At 37.6% G+C, this 25,424-nt stretch overlaps 1 protein-coding gene across 1 annotated transcript in view; it reads left to right on the forward strand.

Moving 5' to 3' along the window:
• The window catches only part of UNC13C (unc-13 homolog C), a 626,361-nt gene that overhangs the window by 103,255 nt on the left and 497,682 nt on the right, over positions 1–25,424 (forward strand). Inside the window, exons 2-3 of the mRNA XM_056115400.1 lie at positions 10,966–10,988; positions 11,566–11,630. Coding sequence (XP_055971375.1) covers positions 10,966–10,988; positions 11,566–11,630 — 88 coding nt within the window. The remainder of the gene's footprint in view (positions 1–10,965; positions 10,989–11,565; positions 11,631–25,424) is intronic.

Consider the following 25,424-nt stretch of genomic DNA (forward strand, 5'->3'; position numbering starts at 1 on the left):
TCTCCTGTCAAGAATAGCTTCATTCACTGACAAGCACTCACTCATAAATCTTGTGTCCCATGCATTCTTTCTAAACTCAGTATATTCTCTTAATACAGGGATAGGATACATGTGTTCCCATGTCACTTTGTTCTTATATTCCAAGTATCTTTAACATATAACGTTGTCATTTTGACTCAAATTTTTATTATCATTCATACTATAAACGAGCAAGAAAATGCTGAGTTACAAGTTAGATTCACAATGATTTCTCTCCCAATACCTATCCCTATACATCAGAATTAAATCTCTAAATGTTTTATGCCAAAGGGTTTCCTCTATCCTGACTAGAATGAATAAATATAGATATCTCAGTGCACAATGATAAGACTAAAATTTAAAAAATATATGGAGTAAGCTGTGTAATACCTAGAACTTAGAAGGAACTCTGTAAAGGTAGATGACAATACATCAGGCCTCTGGTTATATCATATATATGATTATATATATTATATATATGATTATTATATATATATCATATATATATACTGTAGCAGTCTAGCACTGTCCTCCCATTGTTCATAGATTTGCTCAAGCAGACACCAGTTAACATCTCCATCGTGAGACTTGTTGTTACTGCTTTTGGCATATCGAACATGCCACGGGGAGATTGCCAGGCTCTGCCATGCGGGCTGGACACTCTTGGTAGCTTGCCAGGCTCTCCAAGAGGGACGGAGGCATTGAACCTGGGTCGGCCACATGCAAGGCAAATGCCCTACCCTCTGTGCTATCGCTTCAGCCCATGTTTATATTAATAAGAAATAGCAGAATGCTATTTTCAGGGAAAGTAGTAATATTCCCAGTGGGAGATTTGTACTGAAGGTGTTCTAAGGGAATTCTCTTTTGATAAATGTAATATTGACTTCCTGGAGTGTGTGCTTATTTATTTTAAGGTCACTTTGCTACCACCCCAATGAAGTGCCAATATTACTTTCCACACCATGGCTCTTCTGCTCTGCCCTGCTATGTAACCTAACTTCTGTCATCTGAGTCCAGGCGTTGTTTTTTATTTGCCAGTGTTTTCCTTTTATGTTTCCTGTTACTCCCAGTGATACTTAGTGGTGTTGAAACCTGGGGGTGTGTATACTCAGAGGCTGTACCAGGGGTGTCAAGCAGTGCTGGGGATTGAATTCAGATGCCTGACTTTCTAGGTGTGTGGTGTGACTTGAGCCATCACAGCCCAATCACTTGCTTTATTTCTTTGTATGTACCACCTCTGAGATCATCGTCTGTGTTGATGCCTTCCTTCTTAACTCGCTGAGCATAGCCACCCTCAAGTTCTATCTATATTACAGTAGACGTAATATTTCATTATTGTAAGTTCATACCCTGGCTTCTTTATCCACTCTGGGGACATTTAGCTTATTTCTAGATCTTGGTCACAGTAAATCCTGACTACAGTACATTTCTCTATCTCAAAGAGTTTAGGGTTTGCATTTCAAAGGGATATTTTCCTCATACCTTTGGTCTATTTCTTCATACCTTTGGAAAATTTCTTCTTAAGTTTTATTTTCTCAAAGCTCATTTTGTGGCATCCCCTATCATCTGCCTGCAACATTTCTCCCTCAATTAGAGATTTCACTCCTTTAAATCTTTAAGAGGTACATGGGTGAAGGTTCATTTTCTGTTGCTTTTTCATGCTGACAAAAGACACTGACTCTGCCTATCTAAGAGTGAAGTGTCATGCTAATTTAGTATTAATGGAGTCCAGGCAATGGTTTATTGGATTTCTGAATTGTCAGTCTAAAATTGAAAACATGTAGATTAGACAACAGTATTTTAAGAAAACGTTAGTCCCGGGAGGAAAAAGGCTTTCCCTTGGATCAAGGAGGCAGAGTGTTTATAAAAACAAGGAACTTGTTTTTTGTTGGTTGTCTTTCTTGACATTGGATCTATTTTTAGAGCCTGCTTGCATAGCATAGTTGGATATTGTTTTTGTCTTCTTTTGTATCCATTAAACTGCTTTGTCTTCTTATTGGTGAGTTCAGACCATTCACATTTTGATATATTTAGCTTGCTGCAAACTTATGTTTGTTTTCTGTTTTTCTTTATTTTGTAAATTTTTATTGCTATCTTTCATGTTTTTTCCTGTATTTACTTCTAGAATAATTGTCCTGGAAAAAGTGTTCGGTTCTTTCTTTTACCTTCGATATGTTTCTATTCCATAATTTTGTTTTACAGTTACAAAGAAGATTATATGATGTTTTCTGCACATGATAAATTGCTGCTTTTATTTGCTTGAAATAATTTGTTTTAATGATTGATTTAAATGCCATTTGTCTAAGGATATGTTTTATTACTTCTTTAAATATAGAAATGTAGATTGGGTAGTTTATATATTTTTTTCACTTTTTTCCAATGACATTCTGACTATTTTGTTCCGTGTTCTTCTCTGTAAAGTATCTATTGGAGAACACACTAGTATTATGAGGGAATCCTTATACGTGGTCTCTGATTTTCTTTTCTTGCCTTATTATTATTTGATTTTTATCATTTGTTTTTGCTACTCTAACTTTAATATATCTTTGTGTGAATCTCTTAGGATTAATTTTTCAATATCTTTAAGAATTTATGTCTGGATGATTGTTTCTTTCCTAACACATGGATATTATCAGCGATTATTTCTTCATAAAGTCTTCTGCTCCTATCTGCTCTTTTTTATTCTGTAACTCCTATGATGTGATTGTTGTTCTTCTTGATGCCACTGCATGCATCTTTTTATTAACTTTATTTAATATTTGGCATATCAAATATGTCACGGAGAGCTTGCCAGGCTTTGCTGTGCGGGCTATATACTCTCAGTAGCTTGCCAGGTTCTCTAAGAGGGGCGGAGGAATTGAACCTGGGTCTGCCAGGTTGGCCTTGTGCAACGCAAATGCCCTACTTGCTGGGCTATCGCTCCAACCCTCAATATGCCAAATACAGTAACAAGTCTCACAATGGAAACATTACCGGGCCCGCTCGAGCAAATTGATGTACAATGGGAAGACAGTGCTATTTAATATTTACTTTTTTTTTGGTCTTTTGGAATACTTTTTTTTACCCTATCTTATAGTTTACTTACTCAACCCTTGATTTCTTGCTGCTATTGAGTTCTATGATATTTTATTGTAATATTCTTCTATATATCGATCTGTACTTATTTGTGGGGACACACTAGAGTGTTCAGGCTTACTCCTGGCTCTGAATTCATGGGTCACTCCTGCTTGCCTTAGGGGACTCTGTAGGGTGCTGGGGATTGAACCTGTGTCAGTTGCAAGTGTCGTCTCTGCTCTAATATTGCTCCAGCTCCCTCTAATGATAATCTATATCCTTTACATGTTGTAATTTCATTATGGACTGTTTTTACCTTTCTTTATTCCATATTAAAATTTTGTTTTTGATTTTCTTTTGAGGGGTCACATCCAGTGGTGTTGAGATGCTACACCAAGCTAAGTGCTCAGGAATCTGTCTAATGCAGAAATGCTTGTGGGATGATAGTGTGACACCAAAGATTAAACCTGAGGTTTGAGCGTGCATTACAGTCTTTTGAGTTATGTGGTTGAATAAAAAATAAGAACACTAGCCCTAACACTAACAACAGGGCTAGTATTCTCATTTTTTATTCAACCTCTCTTAAATTCATTGAGCTTCACTGAGTCTGGCTTTGAGGTTGTTTTTCAGGGAGTTAGCTCTGTGTTTTAGGAATATGTTCTGGAGTTTCATGTTTATCCATCAGTTGGTTTGAATTAATCTGTTTTATTATGTTCTGTGCTTTTAAAAATCCCTGCGTTAATTAGTCCAACTACCTTTCCTTCCAAGTTCTCACGTAACTGTCTTGTGATAGAGTTGAAGTTTCCAGAGTATTGGTCCTGGCTTTGATCTTGGGTGCTGATCTTGATCTTGAACGATAGGCTTTCTGTTGTACAGGATGAAGCCTTGTTATCAAACATGATGAGAAGCTCGAAAACTAGCATGGGATGGGAGTCAAGGAAACTACTCTCTGGGGTAGAAGGTGAGGAGGTGGGTAATGTGGCATTTGACACTGCAAATCCAAGAGCATAGGCATGACACATGCTGTAGATAACGGAGGATGGGGGCATCTGTTACCACATTCAACTCTAAACAGATTGCAACTTTAAAGTTCTGCCCAGAGTCATCGTGTATAATTGTCCTCTTTTGCAGCCCTGGACAGGCATCGTAAACAGCATATTTTTTTTAGAATATAGAGAAGTACACTGTAGGCTGAGCCTGCTGAACTTCAGTTGTATCAATGCACTTCATTGGTTTTAGATTCAGAGTCATACATAATGGTCCATGACTCTCAGACTCAGAGGTATTTGCTTTTGAGTCTATCCAGGTAATGCTCAGGGATTACTCCTGGCTCTTTGCTCAGGGATTCCTGGCTCTTTGCTCAGGAATCAATCCTGGAGTGTTCAGGAGATCATATGGGACGCCATAAATCAATTCCCAGTCTACTACATGCAATGCAAATGCCCTACATGCTTTATTATATATAGCTCCAGGCCCCATCAAGAAAATATTTTATATTTAATTTTTTTAAATAATTTGTATGTGGAATTTTGAGACAGTAAAGGGTTAAAGTCACTCAAAGTTTATTTTAATCTCATACAGGATTTCACTATAAATAGATGAATGAACCATGGTCCTATATTAAAGACATTAAGTCACTGAACTACAAAATTACCTTGCAGACACATATTATAATTGGTATGATGAAGCATTATTAGAGAATATTCAAAATGTAATTAAAAAGCTTTAGTTAAAATTTGACCAACCATAACAACTACATGGAGAATTGAATATATATACATTATGCACCTACATATATGCATATAGAGCATACACACAATTTCTCTTTTTATACAATCTTGAAACCTATTTTAATGGTTACAAAATATTGCATCAAGATAGATAATTGAGGGAGGTTAGGATGGGCCATACCTAACTGTGTTCATGTATGACTCCTGGTTCTGTGCTCTGGGATCACTCATAGCGTGCTCAGAGGGCACATACAGTACCAGGTTGGCTCCCTGAAAGTCAATCATGTTACCTCTTGTATTATAATACTATTGAACTTTAGCCTTAGAGTACTTCACTTTTAATCCCTACTTTTATGCTTGATCATGCGTGTTTTTCCAATGCTTTAATATTGCAGAGCGGGTAGGGCGTTTGCCTTGTACGCAGCCAACATGGCCGACCCGAGTTCGATTCCTCCGCCCCTCTCAGAGAGCCCGGCAAGCTACCGAGAGTATTCGATATGCCAGACACAGTAACAACAAAGTCTCCAATGGAGACGTTACTGGGCCCACTCGAGCAAATCGATGATCAATGGGAGGGCCTTTAATTTACTTTACTTTACTTTACTTACATGAAGATGAAGATTTTTTTCAGTATTTAAAATAGTATAGATTTGTTAAGGAGCATGTAACAAAGAACAAAAATTGAGCAACTCTAAGCAACAGCATTGCTTTGTCTCACAGTTCTGTTGAGCAGAGAGCTATAAAGGTGTGTCATCAGGAGAATGGACTCTTAGATATCACTGGGGCAATGTCTGTTCTATCTCTGTCCTAGCTTCTGGTAGGTAGTCTCTTTGTTGTGGAAGAAGAAATGCTCTCCTTACATACTTTCTTTCTTTCTTTCTTTCTTTCTTTCTTTCTTTCTTTCTTTCTCTCTCTCTTTCTTTCTCTCTCTCTTTCTTTCTTTCTCTTTCTTTTTAATGTAGGAATACTGCTATTTATTCAGCCATTGATTAAGCTGATTGAATTGGGCATGAATTCCTTGTTCCTTTTTTTTTTTACTGAATCACTGTGAGGTAAAGTTACAAAGCTTTCATGTTCAAAATTCAGTCATACAGTGAATGAACACCTATTCCTCCACCATTGCACACTTTCCACCACCAGTGTTGCCAGTATAGGCCCTATCCACCCCCACCATTCCAGTCCTCACCCTGCGTCCATGGCAGACAATTTTCCCAATACTCTCTCTCTACTTTTGGGCATTAATGTTTTGCTCTAATTTTCCTACTAACATTCAAGTCTGCCTACCAAGGGCAGATGTTAGATAATTTATTATCCATTGCTCATTTTGAATATCATGGGTGCTGCAGCCATCTGCTTCTGGAATCCTAGATTGTGAATGGTTATGTTCCAGAGACATTTCTATAGGACACTAATCCATTTTGGGATTCAGTTGGACATCTCTGGATCAGGGCCGTTGGTGCGCAAAGATAGCGCTCAGGGGCACGTTTGTGGGTGTGACAGTTGGGCCAATGAGCAGGCAGGAAACCAGGGAGGGACAGCCCAGCACCTCTGCCACCATGTGGCATAAAAATTTAATCCTGGAACCCACCTACCTGGGCCTTGCTTGTGGAAGCTCTTGGTCACCAGGATTCCATCTGGAGTAGGAGGGGAGACTGCACCTGCTCCATCTGGGGTGCCCCGGTGAAATTGGCTCGGTATGGGGCATGGAGAGATCTCTGGCTCTGTGGTATCTTCCAGGACTTTCTGTTGCATCTCTGGCTTTTGATCTCTTTGAGATTTATTTATGTGTCTCTGAAGCAAGGCCAGAAGTAGAGTTTACAGGGTGGTGTTGGAGTTGGTTTGTGGGGGTGACTGCCAGTGCTTTCCTGTGTATTGGGAAGTGGGGGGAAGAAGCCCACCCCAACTCCAGGAAAGCCTGAAGATTTCAGTCACAAAACCCGCATATCCAAATTTTCAGCAGATTATATCTTGGTGAGGTCTGTCTCAGGAGTTAGGCTGCAGGTATGGTGGCAATTTTGGATTGTGGAAGCAAGTGGATGCTGGGGGCTCTATTTGGGACGGCACAGGCCAACCAACAGGCCCCTCTCCAATTTACTCCAGTCTGTATAGTCATGCATGGTCAAGATTAACTGTGGCTTTTGGTCTCTTGAGATTTATCTATGGGCCTCTGAAAGAAGGCCAATAAATGAGCTTGTATAGCTCAGCCAGAGGTGGTTTGTGGGCATGGCTCCCACATACCTAACTTTTGGCTATTTTCTTTTTTGGTAAACTTGGTCCAAGTTGTTGGGGTCTGGTCAAAGGCACAGCGGCAATTTTGGTGTGTCAGGAAGCCTGAAGGCACCATCAGGTTGCTGATGTACTTGCCCTGCTGGTACAGGTTGACCTGTTGGTGGCACCAGACCCCCACATAATTTTTTTTTTTGCATGCGCCCTTGTCCTCAAGCCTCTCTTTTCTTTATAAGGATGTTATTCGTATTGTATTAGGGACCACACTTCTTTAGTATAGTCTCATCTTCATTAACTATGTCTCTAGCAACTCTAGTTTTAGATAAAGCTACAACCTTAGCTACTGGGGTTAGAATCTCAAGACATATTCAAACTCAGAAGGTGCAGCTGAAGAAATAGTATTGTGGTTAAAGCACTTGCCTTGCATTTGGCCAACTCAGGTTTAATCCCGGCACCTCATATAGTTCCACACGCCCTATGAGGAGTGATACCTGTATGCAGATCCTGGAAGAAGCCCTGAGTACTTCTGTGTGTGGCCCTAAAAAAACAAAAACAGAAGTCAACAATGCTTCAGAAAGCACAATTCAATAAATAATGGAAATAACCTCCTTAGCATTTGCTTCCAAAAAGGAATTTCCTCATCAAAACAGAGTACTGCTAGTAGAACTGTTTCCTGAAAAATGCATATAATTTTTATTGTCAGCAACCATCACTGAAGCTGATTCTACATACCCACCACAGACATGAATTATTTTTAATACAAATAAAATGTGTGTAATTATTCTAATCTAATCCGTCTTGATTTTATAACCATGATTAGTTATTGCTTTAATAATTTCTTCTTATGGCTGGAGTGATAGCACAGCAGGTAGGGTATTTGCCTTGCACACGACTGACCCGGGTTCGATTCCTCTGCCCCTCTCAGAGAGCCTGGCAAGCTACTGAGATTTACCCTCTCTCACGGCAGAGCTGGCAAGCTCCCCATGGCTTATTCGATATGCCAAAAATGGTAACAACAAGTCTCACAACGGAGACATTACTGGTGCCCACTCAAGCAAATTGATGAACAATGGGAGGACAGTGCTACAGTGCTATTTACAACTTTTACATCTTATTTGTGACTTAATTATATTCTCGGACAATTATTTATTCAACTATTAAGTTATTTGTTGATGAGTTTAAGAAATTTAAAAAAAATTTTGGGCCATACTTGGTGATGCTTAGGGCTGACTCCTGACTCTATGTGCAGGAATCACTGTTTGCAGTGCTTGGGAACTGCTGGGGATTGAACCCAGGTCATATAAATGCAAGGCAAGTGACCTCAATGCTGTATTGTTGCTCCAGCCCCCAATTATTGAGGTTTTAAAACTAATTTTATATGAACTCTGTTTATACTAACATCAGTTAACATATTTGCAGTAAAAAAAATTCTAATTTTCTTTTAAAAGTACTTGTGGGATCAGAGAGGTAATACAGTGGACCCAGGGCACTTGTATTGCTCACAGTTCACCCAGTTTGAACCCCAGAATCCCACTTAGTTTCCCCAGATCCCCCAGCAATAATTTCTGATGCAAATCCTGGGCACTAAGTCTGGCAGAACTTATTGCTGGCTCTGAGCCTAGGGATAACTTCTGGTGTGGTTCTTCGGACCTTTTGGGGTACCAAGGATGGAATCTGAGTTGGCCACTGCAAGGCAGATGCCCTACCCACTGAACTATCTCTCTGGCCCCAGTTTTCTTTTAAATTATATTTATGCTCAAAATTACTATGAATGAGCATAGAAAGTTATCAGACTTCTTTGTAGTATCTTCTTTTACTTCTATATTTGGATATATCATATTCCTTAGGTGTATAAAAATCAGTTTGTTTGATTTTTATTTAAATTAATACACATTTCTTTTATACACATGAAATTTTATGGGTTTCATATAAACATAAGATACAAACAAATATAAAAACTTATGGTATAGCATTATTTATTGGGTGATACTTCTCTTTTTAACATCTGTGTGTCCTTTCCTATTCATAAATTTTTAAGGACATATAGACTAGTTATATTTTTTTAGTATATAGACTAGTTATATTTTAAATGTCATTAATCTTCAATGCTTATTTTGCCCAAACCATATTTTAGCTATTTCAGTTTTATTACCTGTTTATACTAGCCGGATAACTATTTTGTGTCTTTCTCTTTATCCTTCTTACACACACACACACACACACACACAGACACACACACACACACACACGTATGTATTGGATTTGGGGCCACATCTGGTAGTTTTCAAGGCTTATTCTTGGCTCTCTGTACATCTGTACTCAGGGATAATTCCTGTTAGGGCTTGGGGAACCATATGGGGTGCCAGTGATTGACCTAGGTCAGATGCATGCAAGGCAGACAAATGCCTCACTCACTGTAATGTTTCTCAAGACCCTCATAATTGTTCTATAAAAAGTTTTATGTTTCACTTATTAATGCAGTTAAATATAAATTTAGGATGATTCAAAGTTGTAATAAATTTATCTATTAAATTTATCTGTGAGAAAATGATTCATCTTCTGTAAAAAATAATTAAATGATAATTCTTTTCTTCCCAATCTTTTAGATAATCATATGAAGTTATTTAGCTTACTTTTGGTCATTTATTCAATGTTCAGCAAATATTTATGGGTCATTTATTATTTTTTAGGAATCGAGTAATACGTTTATTTTATCAGAATACAGAATAAAAACATTAAATTTGATTTTTCTCAAGGAATTTATGTTTAAGGAAGTCAGAGATAAGAAAGTGGCAAAGGATGAGAATTAGTTAAGAAGATTCTGCAGTGCCTTAAGCACAAAGTACAGAGATCACTGTACTTTGCAATGAGTTTCAGAGATTGAGAATTAGTTAGATGTCGAGGCCGCTTGCTTTCGGGATAAAACACTAACAGTGCAAGTGCACTCAGATTTCAAGAGCACGACATTAACCTTAGATGGTAGGAGTTTAATAGTGGCCAGTGTAGGGTGTGAATAAAGACTAATGAACTGGGCAGCTGGAGCAATAGCACAGCAGATAGGGTGTCTGCCTTGTACGCGGCCAACCCAGATTCAATTCCCAGCATCCTATATGGGCCCCAAGCACCGCCAGGAGTAATTCCTGAGTGCAGAGCCAGGAGTAACACCTGAGCATCGCTCAGTGTAACCCCCTGCCCCCAAAAAAGAAAGACTAATGAACTGTGAATCTGTAGTACATATGAATCTCATTTTCTCTCATGCATGTGTCTGTGGAGGGGTAAACTGGTGAATTTCACAAAGGAGAGTAGTGGATTACAGCTATATTTTTGAAATTTCGAGGAGAAGAACATAGCAGATCAAAATAAAGATGCCAAAATGAGGGAAATAACTTGTTAGTGATTGATAAAAAACCTATTTGTTGCATAAACACTGAGTGCACTTATAAGTGAAAAGTCAAACTATTCTAACCAGACTTAGTAGCTCAAGTTGTGGACTTAAAAATTTTTGTTTAATTTTTGGGCCATGCTCTGTGATGAAAAATAATTGACTTTAATAAGACTATCTTTACTCAATGGATGGTCAGAATTGGGCGTACTCTGGACAAGGGTCTTATAGTTTGCCCATTAAGTTTGACAAGTGAACAAATCCAGCTGCAGCCCAAGACTTCTGAATTATACTCTTTTCTTTAAATGGCACATTACCTTTCATTAAGTTCTGTAATCATCCATTTATACTTTAGAAACATTCTGGAACACTTTCCAGATCTTAAATTAATGTGAAATAGCAACCATTATTTTTTTTCTTTTTGCTTTTGGGACTTGAAATTGTATTCTTATGATTTTTAAGCAATGTAACTATAGCACTATGTGTGTATAGGATGAAATGTTTGCCAAGTGCTCCATCTAACCTTTACTCCTTCTTTTCCTGATTCTCTTTCAGACAACAATGCTATGGATGAAAAGGTTTTAAATCCTACTTTTTTCTTCCCTCCTGAGGGACCTTGTCTTTTGTACATGTTTGTTTGTGACATGTTAGACCTGTTTTGGTTCTTCTGCTTCAGTTGTGAAATGTGCATGTTATGCTAGCTACCCATCCTTTGGTTGTCCTTTGGTGTGCCCTGTATGTTGCATTTACGAAGGGGTCACACCTTCCCAGCTGTGCTCTCTTTAGCTTATAGTTGCCAACCTAGGGGGTCTGCTACTGTCAAGCTCAGCATCTGTTCTTAAGTCTGGCCAATCATCATCTCCTGACTAATTCATGATCTTCACTGCACATACACAATTTTAAGGGCAAAATAGAATTTGGAGTCTGCTATACTTTCCGAATTTTTGCCAGTGCTTTTGTTTCAATGCTGACAGCTGATATCAAAACTTCCACGCACAAAAACATAACAGCTTTGACTTGGAGCTGACCCTGCTTAGCATCTGTCCTTGTAGGTGTTACGTGTCTAGTGCAGTTGACCTGTGTTACAGATAAACACAACTATGGTATGCTAAAAAAACTTATTTGTTTTGTTTTGTTTCTTCTTTCTCACTTAAGGCACGAATAGTAAGTGGCAATGATTTGGATGCTTCCAAATTCGCTGCACTACAGGCATTTGGTGGGTAAGTACATTCATAACCTTTCTCAATCATTTAATTCGACATTGGCTGAGTTCTCAGCCTATGTATTTTGGATGCAGAATGTTGCATAATGGGGTAATTAGTTAGTCCCACAGTTGCTTTCTTTCATTCACAATAAAGTAGATTTTATAGTTTATTTGTGTTTGTATGTATACTTTACTCACTAAATTAGTCATTAGAACTATCATTCCATACACGGATTAAATAAAAGAATTTTACATTAACGTGCATTGAAAGTTAAGTGATTAAGTTACATTAACAGTTCACATAATACAATGACTATTATGTTTCTCTCTTTACACTTGGTGATGTGTGCTTGAATATTTTCCTATAGCAATATGTTAATGATTTCAGTCTCCTCTCATTGTTTTTATATATACCTTTAATGAGAGTAGAAAATACTTAAAATTTACCTACAAAATAATATATGAATATATTCTTGATGTAAAGTACTCAAGAGCAAAAGATTGTCTTTAATGCCCATCTTTAGACATTAGTAACAATATTGCTTCTGTTTTTATAAGCATTGTCCTGATTGTTTGCCTATATAGTGATGTTCATATTGAATAAATAAGCTTGTATTGTGTATTTCTGGATTAACACATACACAATTTTACATTATATGTACATAGTCAGCAAATACTTATATTATAGCAGGTATGATAAAGTTGCTTAATATATAATGATTTATTTCATCTTTTCTGTGGCCTTGCGAGGTAAGTACTGTATTTATCTCCATATTGTAAATGTTGAAACCTGTGTATGAGGCAATTTAAAATTTTCTTTTGGGGTCAGAGAGATAGTTCAGGGTCTAAGGTTCTTTCCTTCAATGCCACAGACCACAGTTCAAACCCTGAAGCTGAGTATGCCTCTCCCCTTCCCACCCTACTGCTGACCCTCTCCCCCCACCCCACATCCCCAAGAACACAGAGCCAGGAATCATTTATGAGCACCAATGAATGTGGCCTTCTCCCTCCCTACTCCTCCAAATTTTCTCTTTACAAAATCCTTGTAGCTTATTTCTTTCTCCTTTGTCAGAAGTGGGATACGAGCCCACGCCTCCAGGGGAGACTGCAACCTGAACGCAGCACCTTAGTCTGCTCGGTCATCCTGGGCTGGAGCAATAGCACAGCGGGTAGGGCGTTTGCCTTGCACGCAGCCAACATGGCCTACCAGAGTTCAATTCCTCCGCCCCTCTTGGAGAGCCCAGCAAGCTACCGAGAGTATTCGATATGCCAGACACTGTAACAACAAAGTCTCCAATGGAGACGTTACTGGGCCCGCTCGAGCAAATCGATGATCAACGGGAGAGCCTTTACTTTACTCGAGCAAATAAAATCCTTGTAAGTAAAAATGTCAGCATCCAAACACAGTTTAATTCCAGAGTTTGGGATCTTAATCACTTTGTCATACGAGTGATTAATGGGATATTTTAACTTTCTTTTACCATATAAAAATTACTTGAAAAACCTTCCACTTCATTTTCTAAGTGGAATAAATATTTCAAAACCTTTATATACTATTGTTTATTCTACTAATGAACTACCTAACACTATTTCTAGATAGCGGTTTTGTAAAGGATATTTCAAATAAATTTAATTGATTTTTGGAGTATAATTTGTGGACCAATATTCTTTATAGATATAAAAACACTTGTATAGATATATTGATATTAAGTTTTGTTTGTTTGTTTTGTAATGAGCCACACCTGGCGGTGCTGATTTTGTGTTAAAAAAATCATTCCGGGTGGGGTTCAGGGGACCATATGGAGGGCTGGGATTAAACACAAGTCACCCAAACTGCAAGGTTAACAGCCTACTTGAAATAAAATTGTTATAGTGTTTCTGTATAAGTGATGTAAAATTTGGATTTATTTTTATAGGCAAAGAAATAATTTCAGTTATCATATTATTCTTTTAAATGCATTTCTTGTTACATATGTACTTCCACATGTTACTTATTTTAAATTAAAAATAAGTGAAAGTTTTGGACTTCAAGTTTAAATTTCTAAGAAAATAACAGTAATTTTTATTTTCCCAAATAAAAAGCACTGCAGCACTGTCCTCCCGTTGTTTACCGATTTGTTCTAGTGGGCCCAGCAACATTGTGAGACTTGTTGTTACTGTGTTTGGCATATCGAATACGCCACGGGGAGCTTGCCAGGCTTTGCCGTGCGGGCAAGATACTCTCGGTAGCTTGCTGGGCTCTCTGAGTGGGGCAGAGGAATTGGCCAGGTCGGCTGCGTGCAAAGCCATACCCGCGGTGCTATTGCTCCAGTCCAAATAAAAAAAATGTTTAAAAAATGTTAGACATAAGTTTTAAGTCTATGTATTTCAAAATACACATGTGAAAATTATTTCTTATTCTCATTATTATGTAACAATGATTTAAATGTTATAAAACAGTTGTGATAAATGACCATCATGGACTATTTATAGAACATTTAGATAACAAATAGAATACTCTCTTCTTCCCACAATATTGTCTCTCTTTGCGTTTACTAAGTTAATTATAACTTGATGAAATAAAAATGGCTATCTTAGATTATAGTACAGATGATTATAATTTAAGAAAAATGTTTATGCTATGATCTGTGTACGTATATGACTTTATGACTGTATAGTTCCTGCAACACCTGCAGCTATGATAGTTTCACACTAATTTGCTTTCCTAATTTGTTACTCAATATGGACTTTTATCACTGTCAAAGCAACAAAGCACAAACCTAATCTATGTCAATGCTTTTCTTAATTGCATGCTTTTGAAATGCTGATTCAAACAGGGAATATCTTTGCATTTGTAATATATCCCTTTCACATCATTTTCCAGATATTGTCTATTTCAAAGACTTCCCAAGGGATTTTTGAACTATGAGTATGTAAGAAAAGGGTGATGATTTCCAGTTATTAAGCAAATTGATTTTAATTATTTCTTCTTGAAGAATCTGAGGCCATATTTTAAATATAAGCCTTTACTCACAACCTGTTTCAGAAAAATTTGACTTTTGACATTTTTTAAAAGCATTTTAAATAAATGCAGTATTACCATATTTCTCTTAAATAACGTGACTACTATAATGTTGGAAAGCTAAGACCAATGCAGACTTTTCAAAATAGGGAGCCGTTACTCCTTCATATTAGTGCCACTGAGCACTTTGCTTCTAATCAGTTCAGATCCTCTCTTAGGAATTCAGAGCTAAACCACATCCACACTTCTGCCCTTCCTAAATGTCAATAAAAGAATAGTCTATGTACTCTGAAGCAAATAATGAACTGGGTGATATTGGTATCTCATTTCTTATTCTCTTTGTGCAATTCCTTAAAGTAGTGCTTGAAAATAATGTGGTGAGTCATACCAGTTGCAACATCAGTATGCTCTGTTGGTTGGCTGTGTAGAGCTAGGTGTCTTATTTCCGGTTCATGAAAATCTTTTAAATAATAATAATAATAATAATAATAATGCCTCTCTGATTCCATATGACTTTAATTACTCCTTTATAAACATTTGTAGCCAGAATCCGATTGTTTCCTGATGAAGAATATTTCAAGGCATATATACTTTAATATATTATTGTATTGACATATATTAAAGTATATATCAGTATACATATATATCACATATATGGTTTTTGAACAATTTTTTTTCTTATTGCGCTAAAGGTACAAGCATTTTCTTTTCCAGAATTCTGAGAAATGTATCAGACAGTGATGGGGATAGAGAGAGACAGGTAGTTTAGGAGAGATGCTCATCTTTGCTCCCGTTCTTTCATAACAGTTCAAAATCTTTGCAGGGTAATTGTCAAAAACCTCATTTCCTCTCCCAGTCAGGAAAGTTTATCTCCTGTTCATGGTTCTACACTAGCTCTAGATTAGCTCCAGGAACTGTTGGCTTTTCCCCCCAACAACTGTTCCCAGGATTACTGCACCTGTCAAAGAAGAAGTGCATCTGTAAAAGGCAAGGAACAAATGGAAAGAGAGGAAAATCAAGAGTTAATTTTGGGGGAAAAAAACAGAAGGATGACAAATAGAAAAGGAAATTTCTGGTTGCACTTAGTTTTCAAGGAGGTACAATGGTCAAAGTCCTGTTTTCAAGATTGCACAATTATTAGTAGGATCAAATTCAAATGGTGACTGTAAGTAAGTGAACTATAGGCCAATGCTTTATATAATTCTTCTATGAATAAGTTTATGTAGATTTAAAATAGTGACATTTTTATCATTTAAAAAATGACCTGTTATATCACACATAAATAAATATTGTAAGTATAATATATATTTTTGATATTTCTTTCATCATCCTGACATGCTTCTCTGTATTTACCTATAAGGATTAGGCATTCACTCTCTTCATATCCTCTTCCTCTCTTTTGCTCTCGATGTGTAAAAAATCCTAAAATTATCTATCCAACATGGACATTAAGGTTATTTTTAAGTTCAAGAACTCTTAATCTCTTTTGATATTCAGAGAATTTCTCTGATAGGAGATTTCTTTGGTTTCATTTTTCCTATTTTGTCCATAAATTAGAAACACAGCTTCTTTTAAGGACTAATTTATTTTTTATCTTTTAAATTTTATTTTAGTTAGAGTAATTTGCATTACTGTCTATGATAGCATTTCATGCATACAAGATTCCAACACTACACCCCTCCATTCCCCACCAGAATGTTTTCATTTCACTCCACCATTGTCTCAATGTAATCCTGTAATCCTCACAATCATCCCCGAATCCCCCAAACCCCTCTCACTGCCATGCTAAATTTTGTAGACCATGATTCTTTTGCTTTTTGTCTATTGTTATTCCCTTATTACGCTTCATTTTTAAACTAAATTTTATTTTTTCCCTTACACTTTATATAAATACTATGGGTTGCAAAGTTGTTCATGATGATTTGTTACAGACATTCACTATTCCAACACCAGTGCCACCACCATTACACCTTTCCTCCACAGTTGTCTCCAATTTTCCCAACCACCCCTAAAGCCTGCCTCCATAGCAGGTCCTCGACAATTTATTTTATATTGCTCGTTATAAACTTGTTGACAGAATGATAAAAAAATGTTTCCTTAGAAGAATGTTAGTGAAGATTGTTGTATCTCACCATGGAATCATTAAGTCCATCTATAAGATATTATGATAGGTTAAGCCTTCTGTGTAGTTTGTTGAGATTGGTTGCCTTCTACATTATATTCCATCCAACCTGGTGTGATAATCCTGGTTTATCAATGTTGTAGCGTTTGAGATGTCACTCTAGAATATTTTGAATTTTTAATATGGTGATACAGCTGGAGTTAAATTTTTAACTGGATGGCGGCTTTTGGGCATGTGTGTGCCTGCCAGTGCTTCTGGAAGTACCAGGAAATTAGGAGAGGTAGCCTACACTCTGACTCTGAAAGCCTAAAGATTTTAGTCACAAAACCCACAACTTACAGTCATGAAGGTGCTACATGAAATAAAAGGAGGGGTTTTACTTACTTTGGCTATAAATTTGTCATGATGCCACATTCTTTCCCTTGTTTATTTTTATTTATTAAGTTTTTTGGTTTGGTTGGTTTTGGCTTGGGGGCCACACCCATAAATGTTCAAGGTTTTCTCTTGGTTCTGCATTCAGAAATTGCTCCTGGCATTAAGTATAAAGCAAGAGTTCTACTCTCTGTCCTATTGCTTTGGTCCCTATTTTTTTTTTGTAAATTCTTTTTTCCTCTAATTTGAATAAATCTATCAAAATATTACTATAATTATTTAAGATACACATTTATCCTTTATCATATTAAAATGTCACTTTAGACTTACCTATTTATAAATTCACACTGAATTAAAGATTTTATCTCAGCCGGATTATCACTTCTTTAGGAAAGAAACTTAAACTTTTGTGACTAATGATTGAATGACCTTTTAATTTTGTACCTGATATTTTGGTGCTATGCCAGAACATTAGGACAAGACCCTGGAGGCTGCCCTGCTAGCAGGAAGCAGAAATGAGGTCCCACTTTTACATTAAGAGGGCAAGCTAAAACTTGTGATTCTGGATGATCTGGAGAAGTACAACATGCTCTCATATATCCGTCTGGTCATACATTATCTTGGCATTACAAGGCAGTAGTTTCCCCCTCTCTTACTCATCCTTGATCTAGTTTGACCTTCAAGTATCAGTATGAGCCTTCTCTTTGCCCTATGTATAACCAAGCACAAGACTGTGGGGGACGTAATCTGTAGAGCCTGCACATCCAGTTCCATATCTTCTTCTGATGTTTTAATCATAACAACATAGCTTTGACAGCGTAGCTTTGACAGGACAATGATGTTCTCTTGACTAATGCTCATCCTATAACTATTTGTACTCTCATTAGTGAGTCTTTCTTTGTGGTGAAGTCATTAGGATGTAACTGATAAAAAATAGAATAAAAGGAGGCCTCTGGCAGTCGCTCTTTGCCTCGAGCCAGATTGATGCCTTGGCCCTCTGTGCTCTCTACGTTCCTCTCACATGTCTTGTCTCTGTGCCTCCAACTGAAAGAATATTCATGCAACACCAGTTTTTTTATAAAAGTAAGTAATAAAGGTAATTGAATTGTTTAATCTATCAAAGATTGAATAAATATTGGCGTTTTTTGGTTTTGTTTTGTTTTAAGGCAGGGAAGGGGCACACGTGGCAATGTTCAGGGATTATTTCTGTCTCTACATTCAAGGATGACTCCTGGTGGGGTTTGACAACCATATGCAGTGCCAGGGAACAAACCTAGCTTGGCCTAGTGCCTTGCATACTATCTCTCCAAACTTCCAAACTTGTCATTTCTTATGTAAGACTCAGTCATGCCACAGGTAATTTTATAAGCGCTGAAAGAGTTCACACGAGGGGACCCAACCTGTTCACAGTCTCCTAATTATACCTGATGCTCTCAGTATGTTGTCTGAACATTCCTTCAACATGGCAGAGTACTATCAAATATTGGTTTAGACACAGAATCTCTCTGTTAGGGAAATGGGACAACAGTAAGATCATCATATTTCTTTAATCCAATGGAAAGGTATAGAAATGATTTCTCAAGATAGTAGCTTTCTGTGAAAATCAAAGTTCAAACAAAAACCAAGAACTGCTTTTTTAAATGACCTTCCATTCATAATCACTTCTCTTATCTAGGGTCAGATGAATGTTTCACTAGACTTCTTTTGGAATTATTCAGTAATAAGATGCTATATTTCTATTTAGAAAGTCAAGGGATACATATTTGTACTAGCCCCAGACACTAACCACCGGATGACACCTTCAATGTGTGGATATAATACAATAACATGGGCTTTTGTGCTTGGAAACTAAATTGGCAGCAGATCTGTGACTGGAAGGTCAACCTTACTAACTACAATTTAACATTTAATTACATTTATAAACTCTGTAGTTTTGAAAATTAATCTTTAATTTTAACCCCCTCACTTCCTGTTGTTGCTGGGACCAGTTGTCACACATCTGGTTATGGTGCTCAAACACTAGACTGCAGTACTGAGGGTGGAAAGCTGGATGAATTTCTTTGGGGCCTTTTTCATATGCTTGCCAGGATTCACACTCCTCTAGATGTGGTATTCATGCTCATTCTGATTGTAACACTCAATGATGGTTCCCATTTCAGTGTGGTGTTCTTATGTGATTTAGTGGCTGTGCTCAGTGGGGCTTGTGCATCGCAAATGCAGTGTCCACAACTGTCTGTCTGTGTATGAGACATCACAAACTCTGTGTTTGGCACATGGGATCCAAGGAGAGAGCAACCAGGATTGTGTCTGGAAAATGTGGGCAGCACCAGAGATTAAATTAGTAGCTTGATGCAAAGAAGGTGATTGATTTAGTAACTGAGCCACCACCAGGCCTCTCAGCTCCACTTCCTTTTGGTGGATCACACATATATTTTGCTAGACTCTATTTGTATATACAGAGGGAAAAATTCATAAAATTCTCCAGAAGGATTAGTACAATTGATTACTTATTTTAAGGTACTAAAATTAGAGAATTAAAGTTTCACAACTTTTCCGTTTTCCATTCTAGCCTGATCTTGTAGCTTAGTATTTCTTGACCTAGTAATGTAGCACTGGAGCACTGTCCTCCCATTGTTCATCAGTTTTCTCGAGCAGGCCCAGTAAGGTCTCCATTGCGAGACTTGTTAGTGTGTTTGGCATATTGAATATGTCACGGGTAGCTTGCCAGGCTTTGGCGTGCTGGTGAGATACTCTCGGTAGCTTGCTGGGCTCTCCGAGAGGTGCGGAAGAATGGAACATGGGTTGGCCCCATTGGCTGCGTGCAAGGCAAACTCCCTACCCGCTCTGTTATCACTCCAGACCTAGTAATAAATGATAAATAGAGAAAGGAAACTTGAGTATCACCCACAGCAATCTGGGATACCATATAGGCTTTGAATCATCTGATAAATTATATAATACATTCATCTTTACGCACATACACAGAAGCATGCATACATACACACTGATGTCTAAGAGACGGTAATATTTTATACTCAGAAGACAGATCATAGAAATTCTTTCTTCCAAATCACTTTGATTTCTTCTGTTACTTAATATAATTTAACTTCAGAGTCACCCTTAATTTCAGACAGTTTTAAAACCCCCAAATTTTCACTTATTGCATATGAATCAGTATTTTTAAGATTTGCATTTAGTCCTTTATTTATTAGCATTTATTCTTAAGTTTTGCATTTGTGTTCCAGAGGATGCATATGACTCTCTGTCCTTAGTAACAAGATGTACAATGACTATATTTTTGAAAAGCTACATAGCTACAATTCAGTTAGAAATTTTCTAGCCTGTTCCAAGCACTAGAATTGTCCATAGTTGTACACAGCTATGTCAGCAGCTTAGAAAGAGACTTTCTTTGCTTTTATTTTTAGATGAGCACCAGTTTTGACCCCACTCAAGAACTCTGCCTTTACCCAGTGTCCGAGGACACTAACACAGTCATCGCGATTCACTTTAGATGGAATCCCAAATCAGTGCTTTCCAATGACTTGTATTTGCTATGTCTACTTCAATTTTAGTGAAAGTTAGCTATGTTATTTATTCATTTAGCCACTGAGATCTCCACCCCCAACCGCCTTTAATAATATAGGTAGCACTGCAGCACTGCACTGTCTTCCTGTTTTTCATCTATTTGCTTGAGCGGGCACCAGTAATGTCTCCATTGTGAGACTTGTTACTGTTTTTGGCATATCAAATATGCCACGGGGAGCTTGCCAGGCTCTACCATTAGAGGGGATACTCTCAGAAGCTTGCTGGGCTCTTCAAGAGGGATGGAGGATTCAAACCCTGGTGGGCTGCTTGCAAGGCAAATACATTACCCGCTGTGCTATCACTCCAGCCCAATTATATAGGTACAACTATGTATCCACATTGTTTTTTTTATTTACTATATTCCAGGACACAATTGAAGATTTTTATTTCTCACTTCAATTTTCAGTCAAAAAGTCAAAATATCTCTCAGGTTAAACTCTTTTCTGTTTCAGAGGCTAGAAAGGTAAGCCATCTCAATAACATAGCAGTTATTGGGGATATTCCAGCTTCAGGAAACTATTAAGAAACCAGAGGAGATTCACTTTGTTGGACAAAACTGTGCTATGTAGAATCCTATCTTTCTAAAGCCTTTTTTGGGTATGCAATTTAGTTATTGAACTTTTATTTATTACTATACACTTCCAGTTATTTAAAACAGACCTTTAATCATGCATGGTCTCTAAATATCTAGCTTGGCTTAAATTAATTTTTGAAAAATCAATGAATCTTCAAGGATACACCAAACAGAATCAAACTTAATCTTCCAGTGTCTTCTAGATATTTTATGAGATTGAGCAACAGCAAATTAAAATCACTGATATATTCATTATGAAGGCAACATTCAAGCAGTCAGTTTTAAAGCAGTGCCAACTCAGTAACTATGGAAAGTATCATCTGTTACATTGAGCAGAATAATAACTTGCATTAGAAAATTACCAGCTATTAGTCAAAAAACACTGAAAATTTCCCCACTAGATACGATGGCAATTATAATGAGCACCATGGTTCATAAACCTAGTGACTTTCTAAAATATAATTGATAGGACAATGGAGTACATCTAACATAGAAATAAAAAGAGGGGCATTGAAATGGATCATCATATTTCCCATAAAGCATAAATTGACTGTTTTAAATACATTGAAATAAAATAATATCATATTGCATGAGGCTAAATAATAAAGGTATTTCTCTTATAGGTAGACTATTGAATAGTATGATTGAACACTTGAATAATCACTGCTAACAGAACAGCAGGCTTCTAACATGCTATTACCCGTGCCTTACTCATTTTAAAGTAACAGGTTTGTTTAAACCACACTGCTTCCTTAAATATTATAAAGCTTGCTGTTAGAACCATATCCTCTCAGATTTGACCAAATTAACATGGTTCTTAACTTTGAATTTTCCTTAGGATTTGTAAACTTAATGAATTTTGATATATGAAGATAATGAGGTATTTCAAATGCCTATTTTAGAATGAGAATGATGTTTAAAAGTTATAATTTTTACAATGATATAACATGCACAACGTTGGGACATTATTCATAGTTAAATTAAACAGTTAAATTAATTTATTTAATTAAATAAATTTATTCAATTAAATATTAGAACTAAGTGGTTAAAAATATAATACAACAGGTAAAGTGCTTGCTTTGCATACAGTAAACCTGGGTTTGATCCAGAACTATATGTGGTGCCTCATGCCCTGCTAAGGGTGATGCCCGAGCACGGACCCAGGACTGAGTCATGATTACAGCTGGATGTGGCTTGATCTTTCCATCTCCCTCAAAAGCATTAGAACTGAGATTTTAATCTCGATTATTCCAGGAGTTTACTGTGTTACCAGTTTAAAAGAGAGGGAAAGTTGATTTTATTCACAAATTAATCCAGTTTAATTATGATTATTTAGTATAAATCATGTATTGTTTTATAAATTTCTACATGTGAAGAATCCTTTTTTTCACTTTTTGAGTCACACAGGGGTTACTCCTGGCTCATGCACTCAGGAATTACTTCTGGCAGTTCTCAGGGGATCATATGGGATACTGGAAATCGAACTTGGTCAGCCGCTTGCAAGGCAAATGTCCTACCCACTGTGCTATTGCTCCAGTTCCTATGTGTGAAAAATCTTGTAGCCATTTCTACATAGATTTCAGAAACATGCTGCTAAAGATTTTTAAAACATCCCCTTAAAATATCACCTATAAAAATTACCAATGGATTGAATGAAAAACTAAAATAGTCATTAATTAATATTTTGTATCATGGAAACTCTTTAATATTTCAATGATTTATTACATTCATTAAATTCACATACTATATTTGTAATTGTTTATCTTAAGATTTTATTTTGTATTGAGGCATCACTTGATCACTTGACATCCCGTTACTCATCCATTTGCTTGAGCAGGTGCCAGTAACGTCTCCATTTGTCCCTGTCGCGTGCTAGTGTAGTCCAATGGCATCTGCTTGTACTGGGAACACAAACAGCCTCAAACCAATCATTCAGGGTCTTGACCATCTTATAGGTGGGCAGCCGCACAATCTTTTGACGTCCCGTGGAATCTAGTCAGTAATGGCTCTAGTCCAGTGGTCATCTCCAAATTTCATTACGTGTCCAGCCCATCTGATTTTCGATGCCTTGGCAAACGAGACAGCATTCCTGATTCTCGATTGTTGATGAAGGTTGGAACTCTGGAATATTTCTCTCACTTGAGTGAGATATGCTACTCCAACCATAGCTCTTTTGATTTCTCTTTGGGAGACCCAAATAGTGTTCTCATCCTGTTTTCATAGGGCTTAGGTCTCTGAGGTGTATGTTAATGCAGGAAGAACAGTGGAATTGAAGAGATCTTCCCAGAGCCAGAGGTTCTTCATCCTCTTAGCTATTTATTCCATGCTCTTGAAGGTGTTCCAAGCTGCTCTCTTCCTCCAGCGCAAGTCAGGTGTCAGGTCATTCATCATGTTGACTTCCCGACCTAGGTACATATAACTGCTGCATTCAGAGATGTTCATTCCATTGAGAGTGAATGGAATGTCAAGAATGAGTCCATTTCTCATAAACATTACCTTCATGAGATTCAGCTGTAGTGCTACCTTTCCACTCATGGTCGAAGTCAGCCAGCATTTGTTCCACTTAACTAATGTTTGGTATTATTAGAATGATGTCATCTGTGAAGCGGAGATGGTGTAGTTGCCGACTGTCTATCTTCACTCCCATTCCTTCCCATTCTAGTTGTCGCATGACATTCTTGAGGGTGGCACTGAAGAGTTTTGGTGAAATCGTATCACCCTGCTGAAACCCTCTCTTGACATGGATGATCACTTCTTTGTATAATGGTAAGATTCAAATGGTGGTGAATATGTAATACAGCTCACAGAGGATCCTGATGTACTGAGTTTGAACGCCCTGTTTGGCTAGGACTTCGATGATCATTCCAGTCTCAACAGAATCAAAGTTCTTCTTTAAATCAATGAACGTTAGACAGAGCGCCATCTTGAACTCCTGAGAAACCTCAATGGGCTTGGTTACCATGTGGATATGGTCGTTCGTGCTGAATCCTTTCCAGAGCCCGGCTTGCTTGCCTGGTTGTCCTTCATCTAGTGTTCTGCTAATCCTATTCAGGATGACTCTAGTGAATAACTTGTAGATGACAGACAACAGGCAGATCGGGTGATAGTAGCCACTACCTCCACTACCCAGATGCCGCCACACTCCAGTCCACTGTCTATACTCTCGAGCCAAAACTCACATTCCTGTGAAGCCCCACAGAACCAGGTAAGTGGAACTTTGTGACCTTGGACTCCAGGCTCAATGGGACCTGGAAAAAGAGATCCTCTGCCTGCTCCCACCAATCTCCGATGACCCAGGTATCACACCCAGAAGCCCCTCCCTGCCAGTACCAGATAAATACCTCACTGGCAGACCTCCACTACCTCCACTATTCAGTCGCTGCTATGCTCCAGGACACTTTCCATTGAGGCATCATGATGTATAAAGTTCAAAGTAGAATCTTAGGCATAGGAATCACCAATCCTGTGACTAGTATTAGCTTCCTACCTCCGGTGTCCCCAGGTTCCCTTCTACCTCCTTCATTCAGCCTTAAGAGGAGTGAGTATAAGGAGATGGGGCAATAATGGTTTGACAGCTGTGCTCAGTGTGTGCACAAATGAGACAGTTTGGAGATAAAACACAGGGATAAAAAATGGGTTCAACTACAAAAACCCAGAACTAACCATGAATTCTGGATTTGGGGATGACAATGTGAATAATATGATAGATATGTTCACATACAAGATATGAAATTATGAAAATTTTTGACTTCTTTTTCAGAGATATTTAAATAGGTTGCGTCAATTGTTGCTAGATATTTTGTAAAAATAAATAAATAAAACATAGATGCATATTCATTGAAGCCCATTCCAATCTATCTCAGTATAAACATTGAGTCAGGTGCATATAACGAACCACCCTAACGCTGATGTTAAACAATAGTATTGTAGCACTGTCCTCCCATTGTTCATCGATTTGCTCTAGCAGGCACCAGTAATGTCGTATTGTGAGACTTGATACTGTTTTTGATATATCGAATACGCCATGGGGAGCTTGCCAGGCTCTGCCATGCAGGCGATATACTCTCGGTAGCTTGCCAGGCTCTCTGAGAGGGAGGGAGGAATCGAACCTGGGTCGGCTGCATGACCCCTACCTGCTCTGCTATCGCTCCAGCTG

Source organism: Sorex fumeus, unplaced genomic scaffold (genome assembly GCF_029834395.1).
Source record: "Sorex fumeus unplaced genomic scaffold, SorFum_2.1 ptg000029l, whole genome shotgun sequence".
Lineage (NCBI taxonomy): Eukaryota > Metazoa > Chordata > Mammalia > Eulipotyphla > Soricidae > Sorex > Sorex fumeus.